At 40.1% G+C, this 27,058-nt stretch overlaps 4 protein-coding genes, 1 long non-coding RNA gene and 3 pseudogenes across 12 annotated transcripts; 5 read left to right on the forward strand and 3 right to left on the reverse strand.

The window, feature by feature from the left end:
* The first annotated feature begins 2,991 nt into the window (after positions 1 to 2,991).
* On the forward strand, positions 2,992 to 6,366 carry LOC131689438 (1,4-alpha-glucan-branching enzyme-like; annotated as a pseudogene).
* LOC131687245 (uncharacterized) lies at positions 6,227 to 6,865 on the forward strand (annotated as a pseudogene).
* Positions 6,866 to 7,955: 1,090 nt separating this feature from the next.
* LOC131687246 (general transcription factor IIE subunit 1-like) lies at positions 7,956 to 8,873 on the reverse strand (annotated as a pseudogene).
* Positions 8,874 to 11,743: 2,870 nt separating this feature from the next.
* LOC131690796 (uncharacterized) lies at positions 11,744 to 13,275 on the forward strand. The gene is made up of 2 exons (XR_009305633.1): positions 11,744 to 12,687; positions 13,028 to 13,275. It is a non-coding gene; the product is annotated as an uncharacterized LOC131690796 (long non-coding RNA).
* A 330-nt stretch (positions 13,276 to 13,605) lies between these two features.
* On the forward strand, positions 13,606 to 14,867 carry LOC131692128 (uncharacterized). Its single transcript, XM_058979001.1, has 3 exons — positions 13,606 to 14,006; positions 14,079 to 14,217; positions 14,331 to 14,867. The coding sequence occupies exons 1-3, from the start codon at positions 13,910 to 13,912 to the stop codon at positions 14,647 to 14,649; spliced, it is 555 nt and encodes a 184-aa protein (XP_058834984.1). The 5' UTR covers positions 13,606 to 13,909; the 3' UTR covers positions 14,650 to 14,867.
* Positions 14,836 to 18,272, reverse strand: LOC131692126 (thiamin pyrophosphokinase 1-like). Of its 8 annotated transcripts, none has more exons than XM_058978999.1 (6): positions 18,152 to 18,272; positions 17,427 to 17,584; positions 17,118 to 17,367; positions 15,708 to 15,840; positions 15,484 to 15,647; positions 14,836 to 15,425 (listed from the first exon to the last, which is right to left on the reverse strand). In XM_058978999.1, exons 3-6 carry the CDS (start codon positions 17,268 to 17,270, stop codon positions 14,955 to 14,957), a joined length of 921 nt encoding a protein of 306 aa, XP_058834982.1. In that variant the 5' UTR covers positions 17,271 to 17,367; positions 17,427 to 17,584; positions 18,152 to 18,272; the 3' UTR covers positions 14,836 to 14,954. The 8 variants fall into 8 exon arrangements, with proteins under 8 accessions (XP_058834982.1, XP_058834981.1, XP_058834980.1 ...); XM_058978998.1 differs by having other exon boundaries at positions 18,059 to 18,254; XM_058978997.1 differs by having other exon boundaries at positions 18,024 to 18,254.
* A 3,946-nt stretch (positions 18,273 to 22,218) lies between these two features.
* LOC131690362 (WD repeat-containing protein CG11141-like) lies at positions 22,219 to 24,212 on the forward strand. Its single transcript, XM_058976074.1, has 2 exons — positions 22,219 to 22,584; positions 22,695 to 24,212. The coding sequence occupies exons 1-2, from the start codon at positions 22,387 to 22,389 to the stop codon at positions 23,955 to 23,957; spliced, it is 1,461 nt and encodes a 486-aa protein (XP_058832057.1). The 5' UTR covers positions 22,219 to 22,386; the 3' UTR covers positions 23,958 to 24,212.
* A 49-nt stretch (positions 24,213 to 24,261) lies between these two features.
* Positions 24,262 to 26,787, reverse strand: LOC131690361 (zinc finger protein 708-like). Its single transcript, XM_058976073.1, has 3 exons — positions 26,581 to 26,787; positions 26,399 to 26,449; positions 24,262 to 26,344 (listed from the first exon to the last, which is right to left on the reverse strand). Exons 1-3 carry the CDS (start codon positions 26,686 to 26,688, stop codon positions 24,302 to 24,304), a joined length of 2,202 nt encoding a protein of 733 aa, XP_058832056.1. The 5' UTR covers positions 26,689 to 26,787; the 3' UTR covers positions 24,262 to 24,301.
* Between the last annotated feature and the right edge of the window lie 271 nt (positions 26,788 to 27,058).

Here is a 27,058-nt window from a genome sequence, read left to right on the forward strand (position 1 = left end):
TAGACTGCCACAACAGTTGCTGTGCGGTATCACAGTGATTCAAGTTTATCTGGGTCATCTCCATCACCGTTGGCCTGCAGTCGCCTTCTTGTACGCTGGGCATTTAAAGCCACCCGTCTGATGGTCGTTTCCTTCCGCTGGGGTGCAAAGCAAGCACTTCGGCCTCTGCGTACAGTCTCTCGCAAGATGGCCCATCTCTCCGCATTTCCAGCACATCCCGGATCTGTCCGGGCCTTTGCAAGCCCCTGCTAAATGTCCAAAGCCTAAACATTTGAAGCATTTCTCTGCTTGTTTGTTTACTCGTGGGGCGGCTCTCAGTAGGCATCTCGACCATCCAACTGTAACCTTACCTACCTCCAGTGCCTTGTCTGCAGCGGTTACCGGTAAACGTATCATCGCTATCTGCGTTCCTCCGTATCCCTTCCTTAACCGGATCGTCATGTGCACCTCGCCCAGTTTGCACTGCTGCTTCATAGCACCTCTCAGCTCGTCTTCCGTCGTTATTTCGTCGAGGTCTTTGCACACGATTACCATCTCCGGGCTTAAGGCTTTAACTTCTGCCTTTCCACCCATTGATTTAGTTATAGTCTCCTGCAAGGCAGAGCTACTAGTCATAGTATTCTTCTTAAGCTCGAGGAGCATCTCATTTTTTTGGGTACGCCTGACTCTTAACACGTTTTCCCCCAAATCTTTCAGCTCCGGGTCCTCTCTGACCTTTTTGAGCAGTGCTGCGTACGTAGTCTCGTCATTTGCTTTGACGAGCACGGCTTCTCCCTTAGGCGCCTTCTGACGAGCCGAGGGTTCTGATTTCCTCTTCTGCTCCCCTTTTCGCTCCTCCTTCTTTTTTTGCTGTTTCCCGCGTTTCTCCTTCCGACCTACAACGGTGCTCCAGCTTTCACCCTGTAAGGTGGCTTCCTTTTCTTCGGCAGCAACAGCATCCTCGAGCGTCTGCCTCTTTGACCCGCCTGGTCTTTCTTCTCCTGGCGAGGATCTTGTCCTCTTTGGAGTTATGGGAACTGGCGTGTTCTCCACTCCAATCTGCCTCTCCTTACCCTGTTTCGGAGGGGCTAGAAGGATAGTGGCCTTAGCCGACGCGGATGCTCGCTCAGCTGAATCTGCCCTCTGCATTGCCGTATCGTACTCTTTCACGGCAGACAGTAGCGCCTTCCGGATTTTGATGACCATCTCCTTAATGTCTTTGTGGACATTGTTTCTCATGTCCACGAACTTGTGGAGCTCCTCCACCAAGTGCCTCGCTACCACTACCTTTGGCGTTTGTGGGGTGTAGCTCCTTCCGCTCTGCTCCGGCTGTTTTTGTTGCTGCTGTTGCTTCGGCTTCCCCTCCTCCTGCTCTTGCTGGGTGACTTCAGCTACTATTGGTGGCGGTGACCTCACCAACCCACCTCTGGCAAACGGATTTGCCGTGCCTGCTCCATTTATATCGGTTGCTTGTTGTTTCTCCATTTTATTTTATTGGGTCCCAACTCCGGGGCGCTATCTCCACTCGCTGCACATAGTCGCCTCTCGCGATCCCATGATTATCTATGCTGCCGAAAAGCAGCAGTGAGGTCATGCAAGGGTTGACACCATCTCTCATGGGGAGTAGTGTTCAGAGCCGGATCGGCGTAAATCGGGAATGCTTCAACCGAACCTAGTACCACCAACCAAATGATGGCGAGTTTCGAACGTACCCGGAGACCTGCCAGGGTTTTGTTGGAACGGAGGCAGCCATGCTGTTAGCCCACTCGCCATTTCAAGTCGGTTTCATCCTTCCTTACTCAGGGAGTAGAACAGCACGCCTGTCAGCCCTAAGTCGCCATCCTTTTCGTCATCCGTGTCCTGTCCGTTGCCGTTCGCCATGGCCAGTATACCATAATCAAGATGTTACTGGCGTCGATCCTGATGTGCCGGTTGGCACTCCGGTTGGGCTAGAGTGCTTTTATTGCCCAGATCTTAGATTATTGGAATCTTAGGATCTTAGCAGAAGCGGCACAGACTGCTTTCGGAGTTATGGCTTTTTTTAGAGGTTCAGAAGAGCCCAATCTTAGCCCCACCATATCCTAGCAAAAGACCCCAACTCGCAGTAGGGCTGTGGGGGGGGGGGGGGGTTCGTTAGGCCCCTAGACTCCTGTCCTTCCTGTCCCTGCTGCCCCAGTCTATCTATCTATCTATCTATCTATCTATCTATCTATCTATCTATCTATCTATCTATCTATCTATCTATCTATCTATCTATCTATCTATCTATCTATCTATCTATCTATCTATCTATCTATCTATCTATCTATCTATCTATCTATCTATCTATCTATCTATCTATCTATCTATCTATCTATCTATCTATCTATCTATCTATCTATCTATCTATCTATCTATCTATCTATCTATCTATCTATCTATCTATCTATCTATCTATCTATCTATCTATCTATCTATCTATCTATCTATCTATCTATCTATCTATCTATCTATCTATCTATCTATCTATCTATCTATCTATCTATCTATCTATCTATCTATCTATCTATCTATCTATCTATCTATCTATCTATCTATCTATCTATCTATCTATCTATCTATCTATCTATCTATCTATCTATCTATCTATCTATCTATCTATCTATCTATCTATCTATCTATCTATCTATCTGTCTATCTATCTATCTATCTATCTATCTATCTATCTATCTATCTATCTATCTATCTATCTATCTATCTATCTATCTATCTATCTATCTATCTATCTATCTATCTATCTATCTGTCTATCTATCTATCTATCTATCTATCTATCTATCTATCTATCTATCTATCTATCTATCTATATATCTATCTATCTATCTATCTATCTATCTATCTATCTATCTATCTATCTATCTATCTATCTATATCTATCTATATCTATCTATCTATATCTATCTATATCTATCTATATCTATCTATATCTATCTATCTATCTATCTATCTATCTCTATCTATCTATCTCTATCTATCTATCTCTATCTATCTATCTATATATATAAAAGTCAATGTTTGTATGTATATGATTTATAGACTCCCAAACGGCTTAACCGATTTCCATAAAAATTTGCACACAGTAGGTATTTGGTATGGGGCGTGTTTGTGTGCTATTAGTTGGAGATTATCTGCCCGCCAGATGGCGCTTTGGAACAAATTGTGTTTTCCTCCTATTTCGCAGAGTGTCGCAGCAACGCGCGACGGGTGCTACTAATTCCTTGTATAGGAAGGTCCTAGCATGCGTTAAAACTAAAACTGCCTCTGTGCTCATATGTGTGACAGTTTTTTTGGACGAATGGTAGCATCTACGTCATCAATACCACGTTTTATAGGCTGTCTCTGTTTACTACCACTAATAGTTTTGACGCATGCTTACTTAAATTACGTATAATAGTATCATAAATAAAGTGCTATGAGCCACAAAACAGTAGGTTTTCAATTCACTCCACTGTGTAACGCGGTTAAAGTCACTCAAAGTTACAGCAAAAACTGTGGGTGCCAGGAACAAAGAAGAGGGCATCATTTTAGGCAGTGTTGCGCATTCCTCCGTACGGGACTCTATTGTGGGTTTTGTTTGAGGCGAAACTGAGTCAGTTCCTAACCCCAACTGCTGTCAAAATGTATGAACTGACAGCGGTTGGGGTTAGAACCTGACTCAGTTTCAGGTTCAAGCGAAATCGCCATATAATACCACAGACTCTAGCTAGGACCTTGTTTAGAGGGAACATGAAAAGTTGTTTGAAAATATTTTTAAATTTATTTTGATTTTTGGTGGTTACTGTGGTTATCACTGAAAATTAGCAAAAACAAGATTGCGAAACTGTCATTTTAAATTTTTAACCTATTATAATTTAAATTGATCATTATACGAACAGCTTACGAACGACTTTGGTTTTGACCCAAAAAGAAACTTAAAAATTTAAAAAATCGAGTGGGGAATAAAAAGCCCCTCAATGGGCGGGATATCAATAAATGAAATGGGTACCAAAATAGAAACAAATACTTTCCAATTTTCCCCCGCAGGTAGTGGGGATGAATAAATTCATGAATGTCTAATTCCTGGCCAACATGCCCTATATTCTGCATGATATTTGTTCAAAATTTTGCGGATTCAGTCAAAATGGTATGTTTTAATTCTTTTACTATTTTGAGTCGATTCCGTCGCGTGGTAATCTTCGGTGAAAAGCATAATACACCACTGTAGAATTTTTAAGATTTCGAAATTTTGTTATTGAATTAAAATGATATAACAGACAACGAAAGGCGAACAGAATACCTAATTGTATTTTCAATTCTTTCCTATCATGTTTAGGTAAACTCCAAGCGTGCTACAAACTTCAAACGCTTTTTTTTTCAAATGTATTCGTCTGGCAACTGGGGGAAGTACATCTCAAACGCAGAACTTATTTTAATGAAGGCCTTGTTACCTGTGCTCAAGGCACCATAGCTTCGTCGGTCAGGTCAAAGATGTATGGAACCCACTAGCCACCACCCTCGGCCCTAGCTGATCATAAGGGAATAAAAAAACTTAAATTAGACTCATACTATCGTTCACTAACACAATCAATTGCGCATTCTCTCATATACACTCACAATTTCTTTCATTCCGAACGAACAAACGCTCAGTAATTAAGTAAACGTTTTAGCACTTATATATTTGCAAACGCGGTCTTAAGCATTAACCCACCATTCGCGCGATCGTCAATCGGTACCTTCGGTCATAGCAGCTTAGGTTCATGTCTTTAGTTGGACCAATTAAAAAACGACGCTCATACTGCCGCTCTACGCATAATTGTCCCATGTGTATAGGGAATCCCATAGCAGTTATGCGTATAGTGGCAGCATATCCACTATACAACACGGTACTTGGTGACACAACCAGGGACTCTAGTGATATGGGGAATCTCACTTTTTTCATCACTCAGTATATTAACATAAAAAAGCTTAAGACCATCGCGATCATCCACGCACACCAAAGCCCGCGGTTACATAAACATGAAAACACCCCGGTGTATTTAATAATAAACTTATAAACGCAGTATCAACCGGAAATCCACAAACACATGTTCATGCGATATGAATCGGTCGCGTTTGGAAATCTCTACCTTCGCTCCTAGCATCCTACGTCCATGCCTCCAGTTGGACCAATAAAAAATATGAGGCTATGTATGATTGTTTTATGATCCTTTTACAGTTCACTTTTTATTATGCAACGAAAACAACGCTCGCCGGTGCTGCGCGCGACGTTTTTCTCTCATACCGTCGCTAACAATGAATGTGACTTTGATAATAATTGATTTTATTTGTATTATTTTTAGAAATAAAGAACTTCGTAATTGGTTGACTAAACTAAGGCAACCGGAAGGTGGCATGGAAGAGTTCACTCAACGTTACAGGTACTGTGGATTGTATATCGCTCCTAACAACAGTATAGAGGCTCGTGAATGGGCTCCAGGAGCGCAGTAGCTTTACTTCGCCGGTGATTTTAGTGCGTATATTTATTTTAAAGCTTCCAAAAGTTTCTAACGTGTTTTTGCTTACGCAGATAACTGGCAATGGAAAGCCTCTCCGTACAAACAACTTCCATTTGGCAAATGGGAGCTAATCCTACCTCCGAACGCTGGCGGGATCTGTGCTATAAGATGTCAGCTAGTAGATCGACTATCGCCATGGGTAGAGAATATCGGCCAAACCCCGAGTGCTCCGTATATCAAAATACCGCGTAGCCATTGCCACTGAAGAACTTGGTGTTGGAACATATATAAACTTGGCTGATAACATTGTATCTAGGATCAAAGATCTCAAGTACAACACCATTCAGGTGATAGTCATCATGGAGCATGCCTATTATGCCAGTTTTGGCCATCAGATGACAAGTTTCTTCGTTGACAGTAGCCACTATGGCACACCAGAGGAGTTGAAATATATGGTTGATAAAGCACATGGGCAGGGTCTCTTCGTGCTGCTGAATGTGGCTCATTCACATGCCATCAACAACACTCACGACGGATGGAACCAGTTTGATGGAAATAATTCGTACTACTTCCTCGGTGGTTCTCGAGACGAACACACTTTATGGGACAGCTGTTTTTTTTTAATTAGAGTAAGTTATTGCTTTGAAAAATTTACAACTTTCTACAGAAAAAATAATAAAATTTTGTTTGAACAGATAGGAGGTCCTTCGCTCGCGGCATGACGAGTAAAACTCAATGTTGTACCACTCACGTGATATCGACGAAGGGTTCTCCGGTAATTTGAATGTTGACATCGAAGCTTTGTTTTATTTAGCCACGGAGAACGAGTTCTTGCACATATTGAATCCCAATGTGATCACATTTGCATAGGACGTGGTGCTTTGTCGACCCACTGATGAAGGTGGTGTTGGATTCGACTGCCTTCTGGGTATGACAATTACAGATAAGTGGATCGAACATCTCAAAACAACGAATGATGAGCATCGGAACACTGGGAACCTATGAAATGTCGACCAATCGCCGCTAGATGGAAAACACGATGTCACTGGCATATGCTGAATCACACTATCAAACATTGGTGGATGATTAAACAATTACTGGCCTATGGATAAGGATAAATATCCACATATGTCGGTAACTTCAGAACCGAACATGATCATCGATTGCGGGATAAGTCTTCCTATTGATTCAGTAGGTGATGAAGCCTCGGGTGAAGCTTACCTGAACTTAATAGGTAACGATTTCGGTCACCCGGAATGGTTGGGTTTCCCTAGAATCATAAACAATCAATCATATAATTACACTGGCCGTCAGTGGCATTCGGTAGATGATAAGTTGTTTAAATACCGATTCCTCAACGATTATGATCGTTGAAATGAATGCTTTGGTCGGTGCGTGAATTTATACTTCTTCTTAACTAAGGGCATTCGATTGTGCGTAAAAACACTTGAAGGTGAAAGAATGAAGGAGACATTGAACATTTGAAGGTTAAGGAATGCGGGAGGCATTGTGCATTGGCGAAGGAAGCAGGGAGGCATTGGAGGCATTATGCTGGTCTCGGTAAACATAATTTGGAGGATGATATTGCGAACCACATTGACCGATAACCGTCATTAACAGCACGTATTTCCCCGCCGAACACACAGGTCACACCAAGATGGGTCGTACCATCGAGCACATGTGGGAGCAGGTTAAGATCTGGGTCCCAGGTTAAGATTTACAAAGCCGAATTCGATCGAGTAATATGCCAACCGGACCACCTTGCTCCCGCTGTGGAACGTTCCGGATTCGAGCAGGGTATCGGCCGCTTTCTTCTAAGTAATAAAGCGACCATGACCTGCACGGTGGCCGTCGAATCGGCAATCGTTGAACACTATAATACAATTACCAGCTACGTCAGCTAATTGAAGGTCTAAATTGCAAGGGTTAGGGGCTGCTTGCGGTCATCACCAAAAGCCGGGACGATAAGTAAGAACATCACGACACCGTATGGATGAAGGAGTCGAACAGGCGTCTTTCTATCAAGTGCATACCAACGTGATAGTTTGGCTGCCGTACAGCGATAAAAATAATCGAACGAGTATGAATAAAATACGAATACGAGTAGTTAGAAGTGCTTGCATTCTTTGTGTTTATTTACGTTTATGTTAAATACTGAGAAACTATATTTTTTTGTTTATCAAACTAAATACACATGCAGCTTTAATCTCTCTTGGCAATCAACAACTATCTCTTCGGTAGCATTGAACTGTTGCGTTTTTTCTTATCTCCTGCAGGAATCAGGGTCAGGTACGAAAGACCTGAAAATAATTTTCAGCCCAACAACAATAACAATAAATAGTTCACGGATATACGTTCATATCTTACGTAACATGCGTACCATTTCCAGGAGTTTCTCAGAATAGTGTGTACGGCCGCATTTTAAATTCAACTTTTTAATGCCACTTACTTTTCGTCGTTCCATCTAATGATACATATGACTGAAATGATCTTGATACACCTGAATGTATGTTTCTTTCTCCTGTGGAGTCACTTCCGCTATCAGCATGTCATTGATCTAATCCAGTGGCTGTGGTCTACCCACCACCGTTATCATTGACATATCGTCATCCGAATCGGTATCCATAATTTCAACAGCGGATTCTCTGTATTGTCAATATCCTTCTCATCGTCACTACTTGGCCCGTTGTTGAGACCTAGCCCCTTGATGGCATCATTCGTTGCATTGTAAGAGCTTTGCTTCTCGCGCTGTTGCAATACCGACATAATATCGTCGGAATCTTTATAGCAGTTGATTCCGTCATACACACCGGACGATCTTTCCGATGTGTTGTGGTTTCCACTGCGTCTGAATCACCAATGGTAACATCAACACGGGTTTCTTCCACAGCGAATCCACTGGTTCGCGTTGCTTCGCCGGACCATTGCTCATTTGAAATCCTGTTGGTTGGGCAATACTAAAACAAAAAAATGTGAAGAAAATACTAAACAAAAACAATACTATATCCATACCCTCTAATAGTGTCAATATCAACCGGTTCAGGCTCGAGAATTTCCGGAGCAAGCTTGATATCTTCAACTTGTCTTAACAAATCGTACAGCGGCTGTAATTGCTCGTTGAACTTGGCCAACAGTAAGCGTGAATCTTTTTTCGGTAGTGCTGAAACTCCTCCACAGTACTGCCACAATATGGTCTGCCTCCAGATCGGTAAAAGTCTTATCGCAGGAAGGACACGAAACTTGCACTAGTGGCATCACGTTCCTCGGTTTCCATACGCTTCCGCATATCATCGAGCTTGTACTTGACGACGTTCACAAAGGTTTTATAATTGATGAAATAGTAATTAACCTTTTGTGCTTTACGGTCTGGACCAGTTTCCATTTTTAATCGAACCAGCAAAACTTTTTAACTTTTTGAGCAAATTTTCACTGTTGAGTGGTGATTCTGGCGAATATGGATGACATTTTGCGAATTTGACAGGTAGCGGACGAGAAAAAATAAAACGAGAACTACAAGAAAAACACTGGAGAAAACATCAGTTTTCATTTCTGATGTGCGTTACATGCTTGCATCCCAAATGCATGCATTCACATCGCTACGTAAACGCAGCCTAATAGTTATGAAATGTGAATGTAAGATTAATATTTCTTGTAAATACACACATTAGGTTAATGTGCCAGCAAATAGTGTCTATATGCCTCCGTTAATTGCAAAAATCTATGTGTAAAATCAATAAGCATAACGTTTACTTTTTTTGAGTGTACTTTACGTCATTGAGTGCAAACCAGTATATGTTACACCCAGAGCAGAGGCTCGATGTTTTCAAGAAATTCCAGTTGATTACAACAACAAATCAATGTTTTTGGCACCTGTAGCAAGAATACTCCAAACTCGAAGAGTCGAGATAGATTGTACACCATTGCTACCAGCAAAGTTTGTTTGGTGGAAAATGGTATACAACTGATGGTCGATTACGGGACACTACACCACCAGAAAAGAAGGCATCAGATATTGTTACAACTTGGTCGTATACACCGCTCCCGAGTCTAATGCAAAGCGGCGTGTACGAAGCTGACAGTCTTCATAAGATGAGAAATATGATCTACGAGCAAGGCGATCGCAGAGTAGCAACGAATGTCTTTCATAAGATACTAATTGGACAACAACCTAATGATCAAGGATTTAACTTCGGAGCATTAGTTTCTGGAGACATAATCGACAGTGCAATTACGAGATATTGGACGAGAGTTATGTCTTGGTCAACCTGGCTAGGAAATATCACATCGACAGCAATAGGATTGTACATGATGGGCAGAGTAATAAAGTTCGTTATCGACACAATCATGCACGGCAGGATTTTATACGACATCTATGGATTCGGCTGGCAACTGCTGGCTTCGTGTTGGGACTCGCTCACAACATTTCATTCTCACCGGAATGCTGCCCGGCAAACACGAGTTACTTCTATAGACTCAAATGACGGATCACCTAGGACTAGAAAAACTCTAGTAAGAGAACTGCGGAGAGAAAAACAGCATTTTTGGCAGCGTATACCCCGGCATTGTATGGCAACACGTCCAATGTTATAAGGATAGGCAATGTTCGATTGAATTCGTTTTTTGACAGCTAAACGCGAATCCAATCGATCCAAAATGGAGTCTCCGCAGTTCTCTTTATAGAGTTTTTCTACCTAGGACTAACGGTACAATTAATAGCGAAGAGACGTCTATTCCCATGGAAGAAAACACCGAAAACACCAACACGACTATTTCAGGACGAATTAATCCTAGATTATAATTAACATCTAAATGAAATGTAAAATATATAAGGAGTGAACCAGGTTAATGTGAAAATTTGAATCAAGAATGTAAACAAAGTATAATAAATTCTTTAACGGTAAATCAAGTAGTAGGTAGATTTACGAGAGGGGAATGTAAGAAATCGAAATAATTACCAGCATTCAATGTAATAATTCAATATCTTGTCTCATTTAAATCAAAATTAGTTTGCCCCATTTAGGAATGATAAACTATTTAAGCGCTAAATGCGTGCGCAACTCACAAATCAGGAGACGATATTGATGCCAAGAAAACTAATGTAGAATAAAGAGAACAGGCGTAACAGGATCATCTGTCTTATTGAGGCTAAACAGGATTATCCGTCTTATTCACCCACGCCTAATTTACATACACAGGCAACTACACACTTATAAGTACATTCTTTCCTATGCTATTTTTTTTTCTTTCCTACTTCCTCTCATAGTCAGAATGTTAACGTACCCGTAGAACAGGGGTGCCAACCTTCCAGATTTATCTGGATTCTTCCAGATTTTTAAGCGTCATCCAGACATACAGATTTATGTTTTTTCTGATCCAGATTTCAGAAAATTTGTACAGATTTATTCAGACAATTTGAAAAATAACAAAATGAGATACAAGAATGCATCGTTGATTTTTAAACCACCTTTTCTAGCTACGATTTTCAAAAAAACTTTTTAGATTAGCTGGAAACACAAAATGGCAAAGTTTTTGTTCACTAAAGCGAATAAATTTTGTTGAGTTTGCATCTGCTGGAAATTTCAGCAATCCAAGAAGCTGAAAGCTCACAGCCCCAAATTCAATCCTCAAGCTTTTTCAAAAAAAATTAGGCTATCCAGACAATTCCAGACTTTTTCGAAAATTATTACAGACTTCTTGGAAAAACACTTGGCATCCCTGGTTGGACCAACTGACAAATGTCAAAAACTCTTCAAAGAAGACGTTATTAATGTAAAAGATTGATGAATAGATTGTCAAAGCAAATTTGACATGATATTTCGACGTTCAGAGATTTAAATCACGACTGTAATCGTAGTAGGCGATGAAACTGAAACATAAAATATTGTAAAAAACATTGTAACTCAAATTCTCTTGGGAAAGTGTGATATACTAATCCAATTATTAGATAAGAGAATATAAATTACGTGAAATTAACCTGATATTGTAATGCAATTATTTGTGTTTGTGCGTTTTGTTCGTATTTTTGATTGTTTGGTAATTGGTGACCATATGTTCATTTTATCTAAAATTGGGACTACTTTATGCCAAGCTTTACTTAAACCTATATTACACAATCTGTTCTAAAATTTACTCTTATTTTGGGATTTTATTCTAATTCAAAGCAGATTTTTATTAGCGTACTAGCAAATACAAATATGTAAATTTGTATTTGGTACTAGTTTGACTGTTTTGAAAAATAACTGTAATCGAGCTTTTTCAAAGTTGAGTAGTATAGTTCCAATGGAGCAAGCATATAAAAGCGCTATCGTTTCTAGAAGTATTTAAACTATGTGTATTGAAGCAATTTGTTGTGGAATGACAGAAAGAGCAGCGGGGAGTAGTTATGCAGTGTAGGCGAATGACTTTATGGTTAAAATCTTACTAAACAGGGAGTTCCTCAGTATATTGGAAATCTCATAAAAGATGAATGAACTGACCTGACCATTAAATATAACAATACCATTCGCGTTTCTGTTTGAAAAGCCTTTGCACTCCGGAACACAATTACAACTACTTTTAGAAAAATACTAAAGCAAGGTTGTCTGATTCATAAGGCAAAAAGTGTGTCATGGTGAGCGTTTTTTCTCGGCTTATTGTTTTTCATTGTAGGACTTATTTTTACGCTGTTTTTCGTTGTAGGACTTTTATTTTTACGAGCACGACATTTGTTTGCAGCTCCCCTGCGGCAATTTTCAATTTTTTTAAGCCAATTTTCAGATCTTTATATCTCATGTTCAATTTTGATTTTCCAAAAAATGATATTGGAGGTACTTCTACCTAAGACGGGACGTGCAAAGTGAAATAAAGTAAGGGCTCAGATAAGCTGAAATTCCGTTCCGATTCCATTCCGTTTTGACGTTGTGGATCGCTGTGGAACTTATGTTCAACCCTGTGCATATGTCTAAATCAGAGCAAAACAAATCGAGCATCTCTTTTTCTCCTATCAATTTTTCTTTCGTGTGTCATCATACATTCCATTAGCAGACGGAAAGAGATGAAAAATTCAGTTTGTTTACATTATTAAATGCAGTAAATAAAATTTGTTCATTTCAAGTCTATTTTCTCCAGTTAAAACATGCATTGAAAAATGTTTATCACAATCGAAGCATGAACGAGTTCCGGAAGCGCTTGTGGAGTATATTTTGTTGTTTGACCGAGTAAGCTGGTGATGGCAAATATTACTGAATACCATGTCAGCAAAAAATATCAAATGGTTAATATATCGTTTTTCACTGTGAAAACCACGTTAAAAGCTTTTTTTTAAATATTTGACTATTATGTGTAATACGTGGTGAAACTACAAGAGATTGATCTAGATGTTTTATAGCACGAACAGGAAGATTATGTAGTGAAAGGACTGACTAAGATTACTACTGATAGTGTTTTATTGTACTGAAAATATATTATTAAATTTCGGTCGCATGTTTTATTCGTTAAATGCCACGCATCCTCCTTGGATTCAGGTAACGATAGCTTTCCTTTTCTGCATTCTTTCAGTCGAGGGCCCTACTATATGGTAGTGCAAATTACGAGATTACTGCGAGCGAAACGTGTACCAGCGTACGCAGCTTTGATAAACGTCTGCTATCTGTATCGGTGACCATGCCGCTTTGTAGCGGCGAAAATGGATACCCTCGGTACGAGATCTAAACATGCTAGCATGCTATTTGGAGCGGGCGCATAACAATTCATGACTATATATAAAGAATAAGCATAATAATATATAAGAATAAACAAAAACGTCACTCCGTATACTGTTTTTAATCAAGATTGTAAATGAAAGAAAGCCAAACTAAGTTCTTTTCTCCATACAAGGTTATTATGATTCTACTTATTCTTCGTATATCGCTTTCGGCTCCCTGAGTGCTTTTATTTTAGGCAAGATTGTAAACTATAAGATTGTACTGCTGAATTATTCCCAAACAGAAGGGTAAATTTTTATATCTACTGGATATTTTCTTTCGATATATAAAGCAATTTGCTTCAGGAACTCAATTTATTCATTCGCAATATTTTTGTCTATGGTGTATGAATTATGATTATTTTCGGTCGAGTAAAACCGTATAAATATTCTATCTACTGAAAGGGAAACAGGTCTTTAAATTGCCGTAGTCTCTCTATTTATTCTACCTAGTCGAATACATTAGTACGAGCAGTGCCTGCTATTTGTTTAAATCAAGTTTCTACCTTTTTCAATACATTGATCGGAAGCTCTAATAGTTCGAGGAAAAACAAATCATCTACACTATATGGTTGACTGTTTCAATCAGGAGCTCTTTTATTAATTTTGCTCTTTTATTGCGGTTAGACGCTTCCAGCTGACCTGGATAAAGCTATACAGATCGAAGCAGTCACAACCGTTCGTTACGGGGGGCGGAGATGCACATGCAACACCCGGAAGATCGTCAGGAATGCTTGGACAGCGAAATTCAACAGTATGACGCTAACTATGAAAAGTTTCAATTCTTAATAGCCAGTTGGGTGGTTTCTTTCTTTAAAATTTTCTTTTAATAATCTCTTCTCGCACAATATAATCTCTTCTCGTTAGATTACCATCCGAGGTTGGCAGCCGAAACTGATATCTATACTGAGATGGCAAAAGAAGCACAACCTACTCGTAGTAACAAGGATGAAACGGAAATCAATCGCCTGTTCGGCACTCAACAAAAGACCACCCAACGTTGCCAGTAAGTGCTCTTAGCCATTACACTTGCCGGAAAGTGAACGGCCGCTGAAATTCAACCAACGGTGATAGATCATAATAATTGAATATTGATCCAATTTTTCTCACCACCTCCAGACGAACTCCACACCTCGGAAAAGCGTGGCGATGTCCGGTGATGGAACAGCGGAAAAACCCTTCAAAACAATCCTGCAAGCCACGAAGCACGCCGGTAAGGAACCTTTCTCAGCAATTTACGTGGACGCCAAGAATGCAAAATCGGAATCACTCTACCAACTGGCAGCCAAATCTCAGCTCAAGAAAATTAAGAAGCTCTGGGTTCGCGATGGCTTTAAAAACGTCGGTAACGAGTGTATGGCTCACAACCGCACGGGGGATACGGGTTGGGATTGGAACGATTCATGTGCTGGCTGCTCAACAGGTACCACATTCGTGAGGTTTGTCTATACCCCAGGTTCTTGGAGAGATGCACACCTACAGCAGTATCTGCATTTATACTTGCAAGCATTCGGAACTTCCGAAATGGTCCAGCTATCCTATTTTCTAATCGATTTCTCTGAACACCATTTCTAAAAAACTAGAATTTGATACTTTTATTTTAAGAAAATAAAACATTGTCATTCTATATCAATATATTCGTACATCTAATAAAGCAACATACAGAAATGAGGTGATTGTATTAGGCACCTAAAAGCCCGTTGACATGAACACGTATTTTCAGTTGCTCAGGCAATACTCTTATCACATATCCTTCGGGGTCGTTTCCATTGACCAAAGTACGGCGCTCCCTGATTGAATTTGAACTTCCTGGCTAGAGTAAGTGTTCGAAGTAATTACCAAACTGCCAAACTCCATCACCCGGTTGTCGAGGTTCCAGTGCAATCCACTAGTTCTACATACGGCCCGTTGTCCAATAGGAAAAAGCGAACACCAGATACGTTCGTGTACCAACCGAGGGGGAATTTGTATTAAGTGGGTTCCCGCCGGTAGCAGCCAACTGAGAGAGTTACTGGGTCGCAAGAATACAAATGCATTCGGTAGAATGTCACGGGCCAGAAACAAAGTATTAATGTTGGCCATGATTTGGTCCAACCGGCCAGAACTTTCACACAACACCAGAATCCGACTTATTTCGCTATCGTAACCGGCGCTCTGGAGCGCTTTGAGAGATTTTGTAAAATCTGTAGCATTCTGGTCGGGTGTTTTGATTATCTGTTAAATAGACATCAGTAACGAATGAAACGTTTTTTTTAATTTGTAATGTTCTTACCTTGCAATTCAACCGCATTACGTACGACATGGATTCATCGGTGCAAGAATCGAAATCCCCCGTTGCCAGATCGGGTGGCTTTAATTGTGCTTCTGTGCCAATATTTTCCTTAATAAAGTCCACCCATCGATTCGTACCCCCGTCGACGGTAATGCGGATTTTTGCTGGAATTTGACAAGCTCAAATAATTGCAGCAGAAACGATGTTTAAATTGATCCACAAACCATTATTCCAAACTGAGCGAAAGTATTCCTTGTGCAGTAGAATAGGCCGATTGAGCAAAATCACGGCTAGTCCATCATCACAGCTGCTCGCATCGATTAGGTAAGCCGGAGACCATGTGGTTGCGACTCTCAACTGCAACGAAAAATAATTTCTAATTAGAATCCTGACGAGACCATTCATGCTGCCTCAAAATTAATTTACTAAGTTTATTTGTGCGAATCGGTGCAGCCATAAATCGAGTGCCATTATTTAACACATAGATATGCACACATGCACACACAGACATTGTGCGATCTCGACGAACTGAATCGAATGGAATATGACATTCGGCCCCCGAGTCTCAGTTGGAAAGTTGATTTTTGGAGTGAGTGCATAGCATTTCTTTATATGCGAAAAGCACAAAGGTTTAGGGAATTTCATGTGCGATCGCACTTTCATATTCATAACTCCAGAACCAGATCCAAATAAAATTTAATAGCAGTATATGGATACATTGCACATTTCATTTGAGTATAACATTGTTTAAATCGGCCCAGCCATCTCTGGGAAAAGTAACATTATTTAACACTCGCATACGTACACACATGCTCAGCTTAGAGCCATCGAGCGCGTCCACGGGTGGCGGATACAGGAACGGCCTGTATCCAGTGCTCGTGGCCACTATGATGCTCATTTGCTGTGCCATTGGCCACCTCTATCACCACCGCCCGGTCGATCATAGTCATGAGTGTCAACTGAAGCTAAATAGCCAAATTTCTGTGTCGGTCCGATTCGACCTTGAGCATCACGAGGGGTAACGCTTAAACGATAATGCCCAACATTGCCGACACTGCTAGTTCACTGGCCGACGCCGGCGGTTTGTACTTTACGGGTATTTCTTTAAAGAGATTTCCTAGATGTTATTCAAAGGAATTCTTTTTAGTAAAATATACAAAGTTTACACAAATATTGATTGTGTAATGCTAATTGGTAGAACATTATATAAACATATATAATAAATTATGGTGATATAATAATAATTCTACAAAACATGTCCATCACTGTCGAAACAGTTCAAAATCATCTCAACGGCACCACGTGGTTCCGCATTTCTGACCGTCGGTTATAATTCTTTCAGTTTGACGTGTGCTTCAAACAGTTTGACCGCCTTTTCCGGCAATATCCGGTTGATGACCCGGTCCCAATTCTGGCGCACCGTATCGAACAAAGGAAGTAATTCGTTGCTCATTGCCACCAGGTCGTCCCGCGTTGTCAGTCGAAGAAAGTGCGAAAGTGACAAAGCTGCTCTTGCAGATTATCTCTGTGTTTGTACTCATTGAAGTCAATAAGATTATCCGACTGCTCTAGTGCGGTCAACAGAGAGCTTCAAATTTGATTACCGAAAGGGCAGCTGCAGAATTGATCCGTACCTTGAAATTGTTCGAATTGATGACTATCGTGCAAAGTGCGGGGAAAATCTGCTTCTGCCAATCGATTCGATGGCCGTCGCTGCCAATAGGCTCATTTTGCATCATGTTCATGTTCTCCGCTCGGGAAAATTTTTTTCCGAACTTTGTAGTCATCGCGTGACATGACTATCTCATTTCGAAGCATATTCGTTGGCACTGTTTCGTTGGCGGAATCATCTGAAAGTTTGTTGTTGATGGGAAGGTTCAGTGGCTGAAATAATACACAACGGAATTAAAATAATCAATAGCTGAAGGCTTACCCTTACTTACCCAGAAGCAAAAATTTACGTTGGCGATGATGCTCGTCTTTCCTTACACCCGGCACGTAACCGTAGCAGTGGGTTTCCGGTGTGCGGGTATTAAAACATTTGCAGTCACTCAAACACAAATTCCGGGCCTGAGCAATTATTGCACGTTGGTCACAAACCCTAAACAGAAATAAACAACATCAATTTTCTTCTTTAGTAGGTGAGGCAAAATAATGATTTTACTAAAGCAGATGAGGCAAAACGATATATTTACTAGCAGGTGATGCAAAACGATATATCGATATTTCAGCATGAGAAACACAGATGCAGATTAGAATATCGCGAATGTTTATATTGTTATATCCCTCAACTACTCACTGATACTATGCAGATCAAATTAACCAACAGAATGTACGATTGTTTGCTAGGAAAGACTTTAATTTTACTATCTACAATTGGGAAAACTGCGACAAACTTAGCCAATGATTAGAGTTTTAATATCTAATTAAAAGGTTTCAGATGAACTTGTCCGTTACAGGTACAGTTATTCACAATGGTAGCCAATGAATAAATTTTGATACTCTTAAAAGCAGTCTATCATTCAATGAAACTTGACCACCACAAGAAGTAGGTCACAACTGGAATACTCCGCACTCGTTTTCAAAACAACTTATTTTCGTCGTCATTTTAATTACGCATATACTAGCGCATATATGTTGTCTTCAAATTGCATGTCTGTCCCCATACCAACTGAATAAACAATTTTTTGCTAAGATTTGGATCAACAACATTAACTTTTTGTTTGTAATCTTTTGTAAGTTTATCTAATTGCAATAATATAATATCAAATATTTATATTCAAAGTAACAACAGTCAAAACAATGTTGACAGCTCTATGTGGAAGCTGTGGAACAAAATGTCAAATATTTGTGGAACGGAAGATTTTCTTCGAATTTAACACAACCCTGATCACGAAACGGAATAAATTTCATTCCGTTTTAGAGAGAGATCAAAATAGAAAAATAGGGCAGCCGGAAAAGAGATGCAAGAAAACGGAATTCCGTTTCTGAGCTTATCTGCACCCTAACTGTCGACGCGAACCAGCAATGGCCTGTCACTGCGAACCGGGCCTTTCTTGATGATTTTAATTTTCTTGTTACAAACAGTGTCTGGGTAGTATCGTAATATTCTGGCTATATACAAGGTGTTTTTAGAAAATATATTTCTCGACAAACATATGATTACGGACTAAAAGCCAACTGTCAAAATCCATTTTGAATGGAAATTCCAGACAAACCGTTACTAGTCGAACATAGTTCACAACAGTTTATGAAAGAGAAACACTTTTCTCTTTCGTTTACTACCAACATCTGTGATTGGCTTGTAACGGTTTGTCCGGAATTTCCATTCAAAGTGGATTTTGACAGTTGGCTTTTAGGCCGTAATCATATGTTTGTCGATATTTTACATGTTGCTTAAATGCATGTACATGCACAGAAACGAATATGAAAAATGCAACGACGGCAAGTGCAATTTTATTATTCTGCTCAACAGTTATGGTTAATGTTGTTTTACATACACTGAAAAAAAACAAACGTTAATTCTATTTGCGTCAAACCACTTAAAATCCATATGAAGAAGACCTGCTAATGTTATCACGCGCACACATACCTTCTATGTGTCAACTGTATAAACACAGAGAACAGACGTCCATCTTCAGCATTCAACTTGTGTAAAATCTCTAAGGGTTTCGAAGGTAGTTTGGATATCTAAACCAGGTGCGCTACTGTCGTCATGTTTTTTTGTGGCTGAGTGCGACAAAATTGCCAGCGATTATTCCTCTACCCAGTCAAACTAGTCCGGAACCGATTCGGACTTCCAGCATGAATTCCAGCTCAAATGCGTCAACCGATAGAGTCGGAATCGGTTGTTTCCTTTGAGCTAGATTCCATGCAGAATCCATCCAGGATTTCGAACCGGTTCCGAAATCGATTTGACGGATAGTTGGGATAGGTTGGTGTGGCGGCGCTAGTGTTTTTAGTATATTAATTCAAATGTTTACACACGTTTTTTAAATATTTTTGTTCGATCATGGATGTCTGTTCTCTGTGGTATAAACTATGTATGCGCACACATAAGATATGTGTGCGTATTGTTATAGAATCGGGTTTTATGTGCTTTATAGTTATGAAATGTTAATGTGGGATTAATATGTCTTGTAAACACACACATTAGGTTTACGTGCCAGCAAATAGTGTCTATCTGCCTCTACTAATTGCAAAAATCTATGTGTAAAATCAATTCAGCTTTTTGCTGGTGGCTGCGTTTTCAAATGCGCACTCTATTTTGACAAGTCGCCTGTACAGTGTCAACTTTGACAACTCGTCAGCAGTGTCAATTTTGACAAGCGGTCTCATCAGCCTTGAGTTTCACGGCTATCATGTATCCTGTTTATTTATTTTCTTAAACGTTAAATGTCAAATTTAAAATTTGTTAGTTTATTTTCAAACGGTTTCAAGTGTTTCAACGTCGACACATAGCAACTCAAGTTCGTAGTTGTCGATTCATTGTACGTATGTGTAAATCGCACTGAATATCTAATAGACATTTCCACCATTATATTAAACATAACCAGAAAATTTGTTAGTTTATTTTCAAACGCCTTTTTCGATGATTTTAATTTCTTCGCGAATTTATTTATAAGCATATTCTCAGCTGTTTGAAAGTGTCGAAAGAATTATGCGATTTGAACCTCTGCTCTTACTTAAATTCATCACACAAGTAATGACTAATAATAGCACCTGAAACTTGCTTTTAAACTACCCGGAAAGCATCTTCTAACGATACGGTACATAAACATAGTCCTAAACAATGTTTGTTCACACCTGATTTTGGATACAAATTTGTAGCAAAATTTAGCACCAAGAATTGACAATTGTCAGCTGCAGCTGCGTTTACCGAAGAAATCGGTTGCAATCCACCTGACTTATTAGTTTCGATTAGATTGAGTATCGCTGATTGGTTTTCCTCAGTATAATAATTGCCCAATTACATTATAAGACTGATTAACTGCCGTATTGGTCGACCGATTTTTGTATGCCAATTGCGAGTAGCGAATAGTTTTGAATAGCAGATGTTCTGTTTCCACATTTCGAGTTGAGTGCCGCTGTTGAATGGGACTATAGTTGACTGTGCGGATCCGTACCGAAATCAGTTTAGTTTTTCAACTGAAAAACAATATTTTTTTGACGTTCAATTTTAGTTGAGAGCAGAAGTGAACGCCTACCACGATCAAAAAATTGAATCTGAAGGACGGTTTGTCAAATTTGACAAGACTGATGAATTAACATTGGACGGACGACTTGTCAAAGTGGGGTGCGCATTTGGGGACGCAGCCACCAACAAAAGCTGAATAGGCATAACGTTTACATTTTTTGAGTGTAGCACAGAGAAACGATAACATAATTCATGTCATGTATGAGCTCTATTATTTTCGGCACAAATCTGTACCTCATCGGCAGAAATCTATGTCGCATCGGCACAGCACTGTCATCGACATTTGCTTGAAATTATTTTGCAAGCTGATTTTTCCCTACAAAATAACACCAATGTCGGTAAGGAAAAAGAAGACCGTCTTCGCATGTCCCGTCCCAGACTTCTACCATATGTAAAATCATCAAGCAGTTTCAAATTTAACGTTGCGTGATCGTAGTTCTTGAGTATAATGTACAAAACCTTCTATTTTTGGCGTAAAGTAACCCCCGATGACGGTAGTTCTTGAATGGCAGGTAACACCGCAAATCATGTTTTTTTTCAGAGACGTTCTACAAAAAGCTTCGTCACCGAGTCGTTTATCGATATTTTTGCAATATATAAAAAAATACAAAATGTTATTGAAATGATACACTACAGTCGTGATTCGCTGGTTAAGCCACATCCTCTGTCCAACTAACGAATTTGATTCGCTATTTGGACCGACTGACAAATGTCAGAAACTCCCCAAAGAAAAGACATTAGTAGTGATTGTTAGATAGATTGTCAAAGCAAATTTGACATGAAATTTTGGCGTTCAGACAATAGTCCAACTAGCGGAGGTCCAACTAAAGGGCTGTCCAGTGTCCAGCGAGCGAATCACGACTGTAAAATGTACGAAAGTTTAACGCAAAGTTCTAAAAAAATTCGCAAAAAAGTGTTTTTTCTTTGACGCTGAAATCCGCAAATTGCATTTGTTCGTAAGCGCAGTTATCCCAGGCGAGTTGAGTCGAACGTCAAAGTGTTTAAATCGCAATTTTCTGGCAGAGACCGCTCTGCTAGATTTCTACCAGTCTTGGTTTGGCAGCCCTGTCAGATTTCTGCTCGCGTCCTGTCGGGTTAGTTGAACAAGAGCGAACTTGGTGCGGTTGTTGCATTTGAGCGAATTCTTTGCCAGAATTCTCGCGCAAAATGCTCGCAGAAACTCTGCCAGCATCAATTTCGCTTTGCTCAATTTTTGCTAACTTTTTGCTTACCACGGTGACCGGGTACCTGCATGACCATGTTCGTTCTAGAGCACTCTAGATCTAGTTAGAGTGTGGCCAAGAGGCCATGACGTATCCAAACGAACATGAAATTTGACGTATTCACAAAAGAAATACGTCAGATTTCTGCTCGTTTGGATACGTCAAACGCGTTTTAGCCACACTCTAACTAGAGTGCTCTAGTACGTTCGCCTTTTTTGACTGGGATGCAGCCAAATTTATACTTTTTTTCTCGCCGCGTGTCTTCATAAATATTTAAAGCATCGTCTTTGGTAAAAACCTGACAGTTTCGTCTCAATAATTTGAACTTAAGCAAAAAAACATCAATACAGTTTAGTCAGAGGAACTCTAGTAAAAAAAAACTTTGTTATCAGTGTTGTCGTCTGTCGATCGCGAGCTAGCAATGAGCCGGATTGGGGTCTGATCTAAATCATATTAGGCGCATAATAAGTGTACCGACTGATTATGGAGCTGCGCGAGTGGAGTCCGCTTGTCAGTCTGGTAGGTAAACTTCCAACCAGAGTACAACGAGGTATCTTGTTCCATGACGTATCCATCACCTGTGTGGACTTCGTAGACGAATTCATTGCTCTCGGGACTAATGTGGGAATAGTGTTTTGGTACAATCGAAAGAACAGCGCCATCGAAAGATTACAGGCTGAGGTAAGTGCTAAATAAGTAATCAATTTGTAATTTTATTGCGCACGAAAATCTGTTAGTTTACACTGTACATCACGTCAATATATACAAATAGATTTTTTTTCCGTGAACAGGGTTCCGGTGAGTTGACTTGCGTACGGATCATTTCAACAGTGGATTTTATGGTCGCAACAGGATGTCGGCAAGGAAAAATTAATATCTTTCAAATCCCCAAAGAAGCACCCCCGGATGTTTGCCTTGAACTTCTGTTGAAAAGTAAACCTACCGAGCGGTACACAGTCGGTGGAATTCATCGTACATCGTTAACCAATCTCGTATGGTCTAAAAATGGAATGAAGCTATTTTCCGGCGATAACTCTGGAACAGTAGTCTTGACGAACATCAATTACCAGTCAAAGTCCTGTGAGTCTTGGGAAATTGTTAACGAAAAGTATGAAATTATTCAGCTAAGTTTGCAAAAAGAATATCTACTGGTTTCAACAACTTACCGAACGGTTATTTGCGTTCAGGAAGATCCCGGCAAATGGCGAGTGACACAAATCGGTAAAAAGGACCGGAAAATACTAAGTCACTTCGGGGCCGTATTTCACACATACCATAAAAAACCTCAAGTAGTTTCTGCTCGATCTGGATTTCGGCTGTGGGTAGCAGATATGGTAGGAGATGTCGCACACACGTTGATCTTTAAAGAGTTAATCCGAACACCCTCCTATGAGATACCCGTTTTAAATCCCAGCAGGCATCCGATCCGAATTCCTACCACGTTCGGAACGCTATATCCATTCCAAGATAAATATTTGTTGTCGGTAGCCAATGATGCGCTTTTTGTATTGGACTTGGACCAAATGAAAGTTGTAGCCTCATTAACTCGACTACGCAAAATAATCGACATCTCAGTCAGCAAACATGAAATTCTAATTCTTGAAAGTTGTCGCTCTCTAATCCGTCTATCCACACTACCGGACAGTAGTCAAACCACAATATTATACAAAAATCTCGATCTTTTTGCCACAAGCGATAGCGACCATCAAATTGTGCTAGCGGACGAGTGCATCGAGCAGGAATCATTCGCAGAAATAGCCAGCAGCTCAGGTTGCTCAAACGGTGTCGACAGCCAGTGCAGTGGGGATGACACTGTTGACTTCGGTCAGCCACTAGAGGAAAGTCCTTCTGCTGATGGTTCGCATCACATCGTAACTCACCTGAAAAAACTGGAACTGTTTGAAACACTGAACGAACTAAAGTACGACGAATCAATACTGTTCAAAAGCGGACGGGAAATGAAACGAAAGCACAAAACCAAAATCAATCCAATTGTCGAGATCGGCCAAATCCCAAAGGAGTGTGAGGAAGAGGGAATTGCTGGGAAGCATTAATTCTCGATTCGCTATAGTAAAAAACATGAGTTCTCATATTCTGTGTAATTATATTGTTGAGATATGTTTTGTTAGCTCAAATGAGCACCATATTACGCTTTAAAGTATATGCTGATGAAATGCAATTATTGTATCGTGCTTAAATGAAACCAATCGGCATAGCTATCGGGTTACGCACGTTTGAGTGAATTGCAAGTTGAAACTTGTTTTGATTCTTGTGCTTTTGTTTAGCTTTGAAAGCCGGTAAAAGGATAACATGAATGAGTTATTTCGAATAGAGTAAAAAGAAAATCGTGCCATCTCACATATTTAGAAAAAAGTTCAATACCATAACAAAAACATAATTATTTGTCATCCAAAACCATACTATCGTTGGTAGTTTCAACAGCAACCATTTCTTCATCCCCTGCATTGTCAACGTCTGTTGAAGTCGTTCGGACGGATTTTTTTCGATGATTTAGTCGTTGAAACTTAGCATCCCAGCTTCGGTCAGCAGATTCGATGCGATGCACGTACTTGAGATGATTGGCCAAAAAATGGTCCTGACTGTACCGTTGAGTACACATATGACATGCATGCACCTTGGCCGAGTCTTCCTTATGCGTTTCGTAGTGCTGGATGTATAACATACGTCTTGTGTGCTGTTTGCCACATATTTCGCACTGATACGGATATTGTCCGCTGTGTCGAATCTCGTGAGTGCTCCTCTCCGATTGTGAGCGCAAAACTAGTGAGCAAAATCGGCAGGGAAATCTTTGCTCGCTCGTATGCATCAGCATATGATCTTTGAGGTGACCGGGGCGTTTGAAGGAAAAATTACAAATGCAGCATTCGTACTTTCGTTCATCGGAGTGCGAAATCATGTGCGAAGTTAAGTTGCCTCGGGCCTTGAAGGTTCCTTTACAAATTTTGCAACGATACTCACGAGGATTTTTGTGCCGCCTTAGACAGCTGCGGACGAGCAGTTCATGTTTGTACTTTTTTCCACATTCAGGACATTTATGCTCGGATTTGTCTTTATGTGATGCTATATGTACGGTTAATGTTTGCGGATGTCTAAATCCTTTGCCGCAGATGTCGCAGACATGTACCTTATCGTAGTACACGTTCTGTTGATGGTGACGAATATCTACTTTACATTTGTATTTCTTGTGACAAATGTGGCATTTGAAAGGACGTTCGATTTCTGTCTCATCTTCATATACTTTGGGTGTTCGGGCATGTTCCTCAGAATGTTGCTTAAGTTTTTCCTGAGAATCGAATTCTTCAAAGCACCCACAGCACCTAAAACCTCTTGGCCCTTTATGTATTTTCATGTGTTCCAACAACTCTTCAAGTGTACGCCTGGCCGATACGCATTTACTGCATTCAAAAGAGTGACTACTTTTTGACGCACGAAGATGCTCTTTCAGCTTGAACGAAGTTTGGTAGCGTTTGAAACAACCGGAACATTCAATCGGAAGTGTCTCGTCTTCGAAGGCGTCCGGTTTATGTACCTGCTCCTGGTGAATTTTAAGCTCGCCAATTGTTTCAAAAACTTTCTTACAACCACAGCATAGGGATAATGTGGCAGACAAATCTTTTTCAAATTGCTGCTTCCGAGATATACCATAGGGTAGAAGTTCATGAGCACGGTATGTTTCGAAATTCTTAAACCGATCGTAACAAATGAAACATTGGTACTTATTTAATGTCACTCGCTTGCGGTTCCATTTTCTCTTATCAGCTTCCTTGTGCATATTCGAATGATTTTCAAGCCTCTGTCGACTGGTTGTGCTCAAGTCACAACCGCAACATTTGAACATGTTGTCCGAATGAATGTCCCTCACGTGATCATCCAATTCCGGTACGGTGCGAAAAAGAGCTTTGCAGAAAGCACACTTCTTCGGTGGTCGAGCATTATTTTTACCGGTCTTATGAGCCACCACCAAGGCCTTACTAGTAAAATGAGCATAACAGATGTTACATTGATATTCACTTCCTTCCACCACCGCTGGCCTTAATTGCCGATGCTCTTCAAAAGAATGTTTTCGCAACTGTGCCTTTCTATCGAACGTCGCATCACAACCGCAACAACGAATCTGTCCATCAATCGAACCTTCCACTTGACCGTCGAAGACCTCAGGTGTCCAATTCAGTCCCGCTTCCTCGTCAGTATTTAAGTCCTCTTCGATAAATTCATCGTCTGATTCCGGTTGCGCCCATGCCATATCCAGTTTATCTTGAAACTGTATGGCAGACTTTGCATCTTGTTGGTGCTGTTCATTCAGCATATTGGTCAGTGTTTGTTGGGAGCGCTGTGCTTGCTTGCGAAGGTTATATGCCTTAACTAGCTTGAAATGGCACGCGGCGCATAGTACTTTTGGATATACGTCTTCAAATAATACCTGCAATACCTCGATCAATATCATCTATATTGAACAATTCAGATACCTAATTACCTTTATTCCGCAAATATCGAATAAGGCTTCAATGGTTGTAAACTCGGAATTCTACAGGAAAAAAGAAACAATTTAAGAAATTCAAATAATCAGCGTTCAGTACTACTTGTTTTGGTTTATCGAGGTTCGATCGCATTCCTATACTTTTAGATCTCGGTTTTTATTGAAAAATGAAAACTTACCAATTGGCTAAATTGTTCATTCTGTTTAAATATACTGACAAACCGTGAACGGGAGCCGGTTTTGTCTTCAAACAGACAAATTCGGCACATAGGTTCACTTTTATTCATTTCGTTATTGATAATTTTGTACTAAGTAGTATGTACTAAGTAGTATACTATGGTATGAATTAAAAGTATTCTTATTTTGATTGTCTTCCGACACAAGAGAATAAAAAACCAAAGGTGTTGTTTATAAATATATTCTGGTTGCAGTTGAAAACTGGAAAATCCTAGAGCACTCTAGTTAGAGTGTGGCCAAGAGGCCATGACGTATCCAAACGAACATGAAATTTGACGTATTTCTATTGTGTATACGTCAAATTCCATGTTCGTTTGGATACGTCCCAGTTAAACCAAGAGGGTGACGTGACGTCATATTTTCGTAGCCAACATAAGAACTTTGCTTGTAACAAAATGAACGAAATTAATTCTAAATACG

This window comes from Topomyia yanbarensis, chromosome 3, assembly GCF_030247195.1.
Source record: "Topomyia yanbarensis strain Yona2022 chromosome 3, ASM3024719v1, whole genome shotgun sequence".
NCBI lineage: Eukaryota > Metazoa > Arthropoda > Insecta > Diptera > Culicidae > Topomyia > Topomyia yanbarensis.

Excerpts from the sequence above, each read along its gene's own strand:
- LOC131692128 (XM_058979001.1), top strand. The coding sequence starts at position 13,910 with ATGCACATGCAACACCCGGAAGATCGTCAGGAATGCTTGGACAGCGAA. Across the intron at positions 14,007-14,078 it reads GTTTCAATTCTTAATAGCCA|ATTACCATCCGAGGTTGGCA; the intron begins GTTGGGTGGTTT and ends TCTTCTCGTTAG. Across the intron at positions 14,218-14,330 it reads AAGACCACCCAACGTTGCCA|ACGAACTCCACACCTCGGAA; the intron begins GTAAGTGCTCTT and ends CACCACCTCCAG.
- LOC131692126 (XM_058978999.1), bottom strand. The coding sequence starts at position 17,270 with ATGACTACAAAGTTCGGAAAAAAATTTTCCCGAGCGGAGAACATGAAC. Across the intron at positions 15,648-15,707 it reads TCGCTCAGTTTGGAATAATG|CAAAAATCCGCATTACCGTC; the intron begins GTTTGTGGATCA and ends GTCAAATTCCAG. Across the intron at positions 15,426-15,483 it reads TAATGCGGTTGAATTGCAAG|ATAATCAAAACACCCGACCA; the intron begins GTAAGAACATTA and ends TCTATTTAACAG.
- LOC131690362 (XM_058976074.1), top strand. The coding sequence starts at position 22,387 with ATGGAGCTGCGCGAGTGGAGTCCGCTTGTCAGTCTGGTAGGTAAACTT. Across the intron at positions 22,585-22,694 it reads TCGAAAGATTACAGGCTGAG|GGTTCCGGTGAGTTGACTTG; the intron begins GTAAGTGCTAAA and ends TTCCGTGAACAG.
- LOC131690361 (XM_058976073.1), bottom strand. The coding sequence starts at position 26,688 with ATGAATAAAAGTGAACCTATGTGCCGAATTTGTCTGTTTGAAGACAAA. Across the intron at positions 26,450-26,580 it reads ATGAACAATTTAGCCAATTG|AATTCCGAGTTTACAACCAT; the intron begins GTAAGTTTTCAT and ends TTTTTCCTGTAG. Across the intron at positions 26,345-26,398 it reads TCGATATTTGCGGAATAAAG|GTATTATTTGAAGACGTATA; the intron begins GTAATTAGGTAT and ends GAGGTATTGCAG.